Source organism: Passer domesticus, chromosome 18, assembly GCF_036417665.1.
Source record: "Passer domesticus isolate bPasDom1 chromosome 18, bPasDom1.hap1, whole genome shotgun sequence".
NCBI classification, from domain to species: Eukaryota; Metazoa; Chordata; class Aves; order Passeriformes; family Passeridae; genus Passer; species Passer domesticus.
In genome coordinates, this window is record NC_087491.1 from 6,918,195 (window position 1) to 6,927,346 (window position 9,152).

At 42.2% G+C, this 9,152-nt stretch overlaps 1 protein-coding gene across 4 annotated transcripts in view; it reads right to left on the reverse strand.

Annotated features, from left to right (window-relative positions):
• CDK5RAP2 (CDK5 regulatory subunit associated protein 2) overlaps nucleotides 1–9,152 on the reverse strand; it is a 70,396-nt gene extending 61,244 nt beyond the window's left edge. For 2 of the 4 annotated variants that reach the window (XM_064393277.1, XM_064393276.1), the window contains exons 1-7: nucleotides 8,605–9,152; nucleotides 8,416–8,477; nucleotides 7,727–7,794; nucleotides 4,238–4,348; nucleotides 3,346–3,422; nucleotides 2,485–2,605; nucleotides 879–1,030 (exon numbers count right to left, since the gene is read on the reverse strand). In XM_064393277.1, the coding sequence (XP_064249347.1) occupies nucleotides 879–1,030; nucleotides 2,485–2,605; nucleotides 3,346–3,422; nucleotides 4,238–4,348; nucleotides 7,727–7,794; nucleotides 8,416–8,477; nucleotides 8,605–9,137 (1,124 nt within the window). In that variant the 5' untranslated portion in view covers nucleotides 9,138–9,152. Of the gene's footprint in view, nucleotides 1–878; nucleotides 1,031–2,484; nucleotides 2,606–3,345; nucleotides 3,423–4,237; nucleotides 4,349–7,726; nucleotides 7,795–7,877; nucleotides 8,155–8,415; nucleotides 8,478–8,604 lie in introns of those variants that run through there. The other 2 variants (XM_064393278.1, XM_064393279.1) reach the window with 2 other exon arrangements.

A 9,152-nucleotide genomic window follows, 5' to 3' on the forward strand; every position in this document is an offset into this window, starting at 1 on the left:
ACAAGATTTTAAGTATTAATCTTGCACCATCTACCACCAATTCTCCAGTCATTGCAGTGAATCTTGCATACAACTCTAAGTGAAGACTCAAGACAATACCTGCAGAACTTAAGGACTTTCATAACCCTGGAAAACCTGAAAATGGGCTGTAACTTTAACATAAGCAAACAGGGTTGAGCTATCTGCAAAGTGCTCATTCTTATTTTCCTCCAATACCACTTCAAATACCAACAGTTCAGTTTCAATATTTTACTTACATTGTCCTTTACAGCACACACAAAAACATTAATAATCTATTTCCTTTCTTAGCCCACACACCACATCCTTTATGTGCCTTCAGCAAGCGTCTCTTGAGTAGTCAGTTTCATCTAAATTTGTATTTAAGTGGTTCTCATTTCACAAAAACAACAAAAAAAAAACCCATAGTAAAAACAAGTCAGGTCAGTGCTGTTGTCTTCTGTCAATACACATCTTCACCCTCCCAGTATTCCAAGAACAATAATGATGTCTTCTGGCAGACCTGAGTGTTACACATGAAAACTTTACAGCATAAGATGCCATCACTGATTCCTCATATTTGGCATCCTGGATTGTATTCCTAATAGGATTTCTCTTCCCATTAAATTTACCAACCTGACCTATGAGCTTATGTTTCACACATCCTGGCCCTTTCAGGCTTTCAGGGAACTTTTAAAGATGACTTTGCTCCACAAAGCACTAAACTGGTTGCTGTGTTGCCATTCACTCCATGGGTGGCCAGTAACTCTCCTGTCCCAAGGGCAGGACCAAACTAATCAAACCCAAAGCTGTGCTGACTCTTCACACTTTAGCAGTAAAGAATTCCAGCAGTCAGAAACATAACTGGCAACACTTCTGACCTGTCCTTCTCAGCTTCTGTAACCTTGTCCACATCCTTGGCAGGGGCATTGATAATTGAAGCAAGTTTCTGCTCAGCAGCAATTCTCAGAGCTTTCTCCTTCTCTGTCATAGCAAGGGCTTTTCCCACCTCTTCTTGGGCAGCTTTAAGATTCTGAAATTAAAACACACAATCCTGATGCCTCTAAGAACTAAATGCTCATGAATTTTTTCACATACTGAAGTTTCTTCTACCCAACATATGTCAGGATGTTTAATTTAGGAACTTTTACCAAGTATTTCAAGTTCTTTGTAAATGCTTCTGAACTCTGTGTCTGCATTTTCAAGATTAATCCACTTTCTGTGGTATAGAAAGGAAAATGTGTTTCAAAGAAATAAAAAATACCCTAACTGATAGCAGAACAAGAAACAAAAGTGTCCCTATGCCATGGTTTTAGATTTAGCAATTATAAAATGGTTTTGTCACACTGTCCTCCCACTATCATAATAAATAGCTACACTTAAATGAAAGAGGTTAAAGAAGGGCTTTTTTGTTCAATAAAATTAATATTCCCAAGCTCACTGTAGCTAATTGGAACTCTCTCCAACATCATTTATAATATTGTGCAGGAATTGATAAAGTATGAACCAGACATTTTTCTCTTGAACAGCAAAAGAAATGGAGATAACAGCCAGAGATTTCAGTCAACTTCCTCTGGGTGACACAACTCACAGATATGGAGAACACCAAAAACAAGACACACAAAACAACTTGGCAGATACTACATCAAATTTGATTCAGATCTTCATTTTCACACTGCAAGCTTCCCTGCTGTGCTCACCCAATGTAGTTTCCTATGAAATAAAAGCCTCCTTGTAGCCCAACAAGCCAATCCCCTCCTTGCCTGCACATCTAAACTAAAAAGCATCTCTTTGGGGGAGGGAGAGGAAAAGCTCCTTCACCAGTGAACTTCCCCACTCAACCCCTCTCCTGAAAAGCTGTTTTGCCAACATTCACCTGTCAATCAAGAACTCTGAAGGAAATTAATCTTTGTTAGCACTCCCTAGATCTATATAATTACATGGTGCTGTGTAAACCTGTGACTAAAACCACACTGCAGTGTTTGAATTCATAAGCAGAATAAAATTAATGTCAGAGGCCAACAATATCTTTGGGCTACAGAGAATACCCCATATCTCCATGAGATCAGGAAATCTGCTCTTCAGCCTATCAGATCTGGAAAACACCAGCCTGACTGCCTGATCTGGGACAGAGGAAGCAATTTAAGAACTTCTCTACCAATTCAACAGCACAAAGAATGCTTTCAGAAATCCCAGCTCCACTAAAATGAATAAGTGGTCATGCAAATTCCCCCTTCTTCCTCCCTAAAGGATCTCACTTTAAATGGACTTCAGTCATCCTTGTGAGTCCCTTGACTTTACACTACAATTCCTCTGTAAAGTAACCAGAACTCAGCAATAAATACAGGGATAAACTGCCTCAAGCACACATCGTGAGAAATAAAAAAAGATATTATGAAAATATAGGTTGAGCACAGTATCAATTCTCAGACAACTGTACAAAGACAACAGTGATTCCTTATTATTCCCTCAGCTGTGGTCACTCACCTCTTCCAGAACGTTTATTCTGCCAGTCAGCATTTCCTCCATCTCCTTCATCTTCTTCTGTGCCTCCTTCCCATGCTGCACTTCAGCATCACCACCCTGGGCCAAGCTCTCAACTGCCTTACTGAAAGAAATAACACAGACATAAATCCCAGAGGATATCAACGTGGAACACATTTCAGGTGCCAGTGGCTGATGGATCATGCTCAAGCACCTTCCACCTTCTCTGTACCTACTTATCACTTGAAGGTTCAATACAAACATCTACAGACTATGCAGCAATTTGGGTGCTCTCTGTTAGTTCCACATAAAAGCCTTGGCACAGTGGATAAGGAAGCATTTTAGAGGTATGATGAAAAAGTGAAATATTTCCTTTCTATTTCTAAAGCTTCCAAATACACTATAAAGCCTTCAGCAGAGCTGAGTTTTGCACAGCAAGCAGCACTGGAATACACTGAAGACATGGAGATCTCTCCATTTGCCTTTTCAGTATTTGTTAACACCTTGGGAGAAAAGAACAGGTAGTGTCTCCTTGCTCAACACCAGATGACCACTTGCTCATGACTGCCACCTAAATTTTCCTTTCTAGCATGACCTCGTGCAAGATTCCCTTCAAAGCACAGCAACACCCTTTGAGCAACCTGGAGAGATCAAACAAAATCCATCTGCTCCTCGGGAAAACAAAGAAAATTCCACTGCAATTGAGGCCCATAGGGCAATCAACAGCTGCCAGCCTGGATTAGTTTTGAACCAGACATTTCTACATAAGTGCCCTTTAGATCCTCCAATTCCTAAAGCATTAGGGAAAAACCACATAGAAACAAATCCTAAGTAATGGACATCAAGAAATAAACTGGTGCTTACTAGGCCTTGATGAGCAGCTTCTCCCTCTCCTGCAGTTCACGCTTCAGACTTTCTATCTCAACTTTCAGCTCAATGTTCTGTGACAAAAGAATGAAAATGTCTGGAAAGAACTGGAAGATCACCCATCCCAAAAGTTAGTGGCAGTGTGTAGATTACTTTTTGCTTGGACCAGCAAATACAAAGGATCATTGGGATAAGAATAGACATCTAGCTGTTAAAAGACATATTTTGCAAGGTTCAAGCCTTGCAGAAATATCAATAGCATTAAGGACCATTGCACTCAAGCAATAGAAATCCCCTGCACACACATTTAACTGCTCTAATAGGGAGTACTGCACTTCAGTATGGGAATTTCTAGGGTTTCAAAGCATATTTTTTCTTTAAGTACAGGATATATTATTTTCTTTTCAAAACCTGCTTTTATCAACTACAGAGGTTTTTAGTAATTTTAGATTTTTTTTTTTTTTTATAGCTTGAGGAAACCTCTTATGATGCAATTGTACAAAACTCCTTGGCCAGGAAGCTGACAAAAAACATTTCAACAGATCAGCAATTACAAAAAAATCACCAGTGGAAAAGACCAGGCAGCAATATTCAGCTGCAACTGTGATCTACCCAAACAACAATTCATGTTCTGAACTACTGAATTATGCATCAAGAGAGACTCAAGTTTCCACCCCATTATGGAAAAGAGACCTGAGGAAGGCACCTGTTCAGGTCACTTAAATTTAAGTTATTACTGAAAAGGATAAGGTCAGAATAAAATAATCACATCAAAATTTCCGATAACAGAAAAAGACTTAAAAGTCAAATGAAACAGACAAAAACAAACAAAATAAAACAAACTCTTCAAAAAGAGACACAGTTGCAGGAAATGTTTCTAAATGCCTACGATTTTGTAGATTTCTTCAGTGGGACCATCAAACTTCTGCTGCATTCGCTCCTCCAGAAAATAAATACGAAGTTTCAGGTTGAAGTTTTCTTTTTTCAGATCAGTGATTTGCTGTGAAAGAAGAAAGATAATGAGAAAAAGGGGAAAAAGGAAAAATCCTAACCTCCAACAGTTTTTCTTTCATCAGTGCAAGACCAGAATCCCACATCCTTGACACACTTAAACTCACACATACATGTGGATGACACACATGTATGTCCAACTATGAAAGTGTTAATTAAATATACAATAGCCTTGTGCCCTTTGAACTATTCCCTAAAGTATCAAAATACTGACTGACTTGACACAATAAGAATTCAGGAGAAATTTTTGAATCTAACAACATTAAGTAATTCTTCTAAATGATAGAACTTGAACAAAATACAAGATTAATACAATTTTCATGTTGAAACAGAAATATCTTCTAAGCAAAAGCCTGGGAAGGCAGTTTCATTAACAGGACCCAGGTAACTTTATTCATAGCAAGAAAAGCCACAAGCACACAAGTGAGCCCAAACAAACACCAATAAAACCTTTATCCCATCCCATAATTCATAGTGCAATTCTTTGGGGAAAAATTGCTTATCACTTTTAACCTTCCTTGTAGAAGCAGTAACTTAGTGGATGGTTTCATTAAAGAAAGGAGTCTCCCTCTAAATTTTTTTAAGAGATGAAGCATAAAACATTCATTCAAATAAGACTTATGTCCCCTGCTAGATGCTTTCAGCAAATGGAAATCTAATATGTTACAGAGCTACTAATAAAATATTTATGTAGGCTTTTCCAGAACACTACAGTGCTATTTGTAAAAATTATTAGCAATACAATTTTCAAAATATTTGGCTTGTGAAACCCAAGATTACTTTCTGTAACTGCACTCAGAACCTGCATCTGCAAACAACTGTTCAGTTTAATAATCCCTGCCCAGAAAGCTGCCTTGTCATTATTCACAAAAGTGAAAATCATCTGAGCAATTGAAAATCCTACATAAACTTTGTGGCTCACTCCCACAACCTGAAGCAACCTGTCAGTAAATCATTCCCAGCATCCCTGCTCATTTAGAATAAGTCCAAGTGACAAAAACACTTTGAAGTTGTACCAGCTGAACTTCTAATTAGTCTCCCTACAGTCAATATATTTGAGTCAAAAGAAAAAAATAATTTCAGAAGAATTCAGCATTTCACAACTCTTGTTACAAGTATTACAGTGGCAACAGAGATAAACCAAAGTGCTTAAGGGTAATATTTTCAAAAGGCAAATGAAACAGACTGTGCAATCATAAACCAAGGAGTGAAACAAATGTCATCTCTGATGTTCAGTGTCTTGGATGAATGTTAGAGCACACAGACAATTTATAGGTTATTGCTTAATGAAAGAAAACATGTAAAATGTGAGAAAGCTCACACTGCAAAAAGATTTTAAAAGCAACCCCCTGAACTTATGCATTTGAAGACACAGTCTTAATTCCTTTGTGCGTTTTGATTTCTGTATTTAAACAAAAGGAATGAAAACCAAGACAATTATATACATACTGCACAGAATACTCCACAGTATGAACAGCATGGCAGCAACTCCAAGCTCAGATTAGCTCCTTTCCAAGTCTGCATGGAGCCAGTTTTGTTCAAAAGGGATCTGTCAGCAGTGGCTGTGGTTTCACAGCACAAGTTTCCAACTATAAAGGCTGTTTTAGATTTACGGAAAAACTCTAAGAGGGTTTGGTGAGACAAGAAAGAATCCCACAAGTATTACTACCCAGCTCCCTTATTTGCTACCCCATCACCCTTTCTGCTCATGAACACCATTACCCACAACAAGGTCTCCTCAGAGATGCTTTTCACTTTGCCCATGCAATCATGTTTTCTATAATAGAATGGTTACCTCCATACTGCAACAAAGTGGGGCTCCATAAATAATTCAAAAACCTGCACCTTCAACATTACCCAGCTCAGCACCTTCTCCAGGTATAAACATTAAAGGACCTTTCCTACATGGATCCACCTTTCAGCCCACTTAAGGGTCATTACATCCATCCTGTTCTCTCTGAGCTACAGGGCCAGAGCCCATTCCTTTCATTACATCCTTCTTACAGCCTGTATGAATAACAGTGTTATAGAAATAAGTTTACTGGTGTTTCATGTATATTCTTCTTCCTTCATGGCAATAGATCTTTGAGCTTCATTACACTGCTGGCATCCATGCAAGTTCTCATCCCATGGGAAGTTTTACAGCTCAGTTTAACGTGAGGGGTCTGAGCATACCAGGATTCCAGACCTGTGGGGAGGCCCCTGCTCTGCATCACACAGGACAAACAGCAACAGATTGTTCCTTCTTTCTGCAACATTTTTTCCCTGTGCCCAGGAACCCTGCAGACAGTAAACCACTAGCAAAATGTATATTCTGGACTGAGGTCTTTGGCACACATCACAGTAAGAGATTTTAAGCACATGCCAAGGCAGTGTCTGTCTACCCCAGCCAACACACAGAAACAAAAGAGAAAGGGAAATAGATACAGACTGTTAAAAACATCCTTCACCAAAGGCCTTCCAAAACAAGCTTTAAATTCTGAGCAAAGAGCAGAGCTTTCTCCTCAGGAGTCATATAAGGCCACACAAAACTGAAAGAGTTTGTAAGAACCACTCATTTCAAACACAGCATTGCCACAAAAGGTAGCAGCAGCAGTGCACAGAAACAGCAGACTCTTGGCACAGCCCAAAAGCAGCAGCCACAGCCTTTATCTGTAGCAATCATCTCAGAGATTTTAGATTGTCTTCCCCTCTACAGCTTCTTCACACAACAATAAATGCCTCAAAAGTTTTACATTCTAGTTCTTAATGGGGAAGTTGTCCTGCAACACAGCCCAATCAAATCAGCATTAAGCAGACATAAACAGCTGTCTTATTCAATTTAAAAAGCCAATACAGTTAACATATTTTTAAAATCTAATGTTTTCCTTTATATTCTACTAAGTGCCAAAATACTTTTATCTCCAGAATTGTCACAATGATACTAAACTTCTACAACACAAGCATTCCAAGCACACTGATACTAAAAGGCATTATATTGTAGTCAATGAATTAAAAAGCCAAATCCCACACTAACCTAAATGAAAATAAACTTGATGCTTCCCTGAAGTAAATCAGCAACAGATGTGCAAACCAAGTTCTGATGTTTCTGGTGAGCTGCAGGAACTTCTGAGCAGAGGGTGCCAATTTTGTTTCACAACTTCAGCACAGCAGTTGGCTGCTCTGAACAACAAATTCCTGCCTCAGATTTTGAAAGCAACACTTAAGAAATGGAGGTTCAAAGCATGGACAGGGACATTCACCTGGTCACACCTCCAAAAGATGTGTATCCACTGAAACAAACTAAGAGTCAACACTTCAGCCAGCATGCTGGAAATATCTTGGCCATAAATCTGTCACTGAGTCTTACATTAAAAGTTCTGCTTACATTTTCATAGTCCTTCATGGTCCGAGCTCGAGCTGGCGAGACTGTGTCTTCTGCCACATCTGGTACCACTAGACATTTAAAAAGACGTAACAAGTTCAGACAGCAGAAACTCTCTAAGTAGGGTTTCAATTTGGCAAAGGTCTACACTAACCTAAACATAACAAAACCTTTAGGGAAGTGAGAGAGGCACTGCTTGGCCCCTGTTTACATTACATGTCAGTATCCACATTCCATTCTGATCACGCTAAGCCGTCTATCACTTAAAACTCCCAAATTCCATCACCCGCTTAAATTATGATGTACACTGGAATCAGGCTATGTGAGGTGCGCTGTCAAGAATAAATCCTCGGAGCAGGATCTGGATGATGCACAGCGTGCAACTCCCCTAACCCTGAGCAGAATGTGCCCTCGCTGGATATTCCAAGTATTTTAAGTACACGCCGCACAAAACCGCTGATCATCTTATATAAGGCTGAAAGCCCTAATGACCACAGGCAGCGAGCACACAGCAGTGACGGCAGCAGCTGCTGGCGCTTAAAAACTCTTAAATTACGTTAAAAAGAGCATCACTTGAAAGGTTTGGGGTTGTTTTGCGTGAGTTTGATGTTTTTTCCCGCAGGTTTGCGGACCAGCGCGAAGCACCGAGCCGGGGCAGGGATGTGCGGGCTCCGGCCGCCATCCAGCCTCACCTTGTCCGCCGGGCGGGCCGGGCTGGGGGTCCCCGCGGGAGATGTCCGGCAGCTGGAGGACGCTGGGGAAGAAGGAGGAGAGCGCTGAGAGCGCAGCGCCCGCGGGCTCGCCCCCCTGAGCCCGTCCGCGGCCGGCGGGCCCGGCCCCGCCACACGCACCCGCGCATCCCGCCCGCAGCTCCCCCGAACCTGCCCTCGAGCGCCAGCGGCAGCGTCGGGTCCTCCCCCGGCAGCGAATCCATGGATCGGCGGCGCGGCTCCCGCGGCGCCCGCCGCCTTTGTGCGCGGATTTGGCGGCTTCCCTGGAATTCAAACGCCCGCAATCGCTTCCGCCATCTTTGCGTGCAGCGCGCTGAAGCCGCCGAAGCCGCCGCGGGGCGAGCGGAGGGCGGGCACAATGGGGAGTGAATGGGGGCCGCCCTGTTTGGTGAGGGCAGCGCGCCGAGCTGCGCGGGCGGCGGCCATGTTGGGTGAGGGCAGAGCCGGGCGGGGGCCGGCCGGCGCCATCTCGAGTGAGGGAAGGAGCCCGGGCTGACAGCCCGAGGGGACGGGGCGCCTGAGGTGGCACAAGGGGGAACAGGGTGATCCCCGGGCCCTGCTCCAAAAGTATCCCCGTTTGGAAGAGGCTTAGGAAGGCAGGCACCAGGCTCCGGCTCCTGCCGAGCCTGGCAGAGCCGCTGCAGCTGATGTTTACCATGTTCCCCGCAGGGCAAAGCTGTCATGGGGCTTGGCGAAAG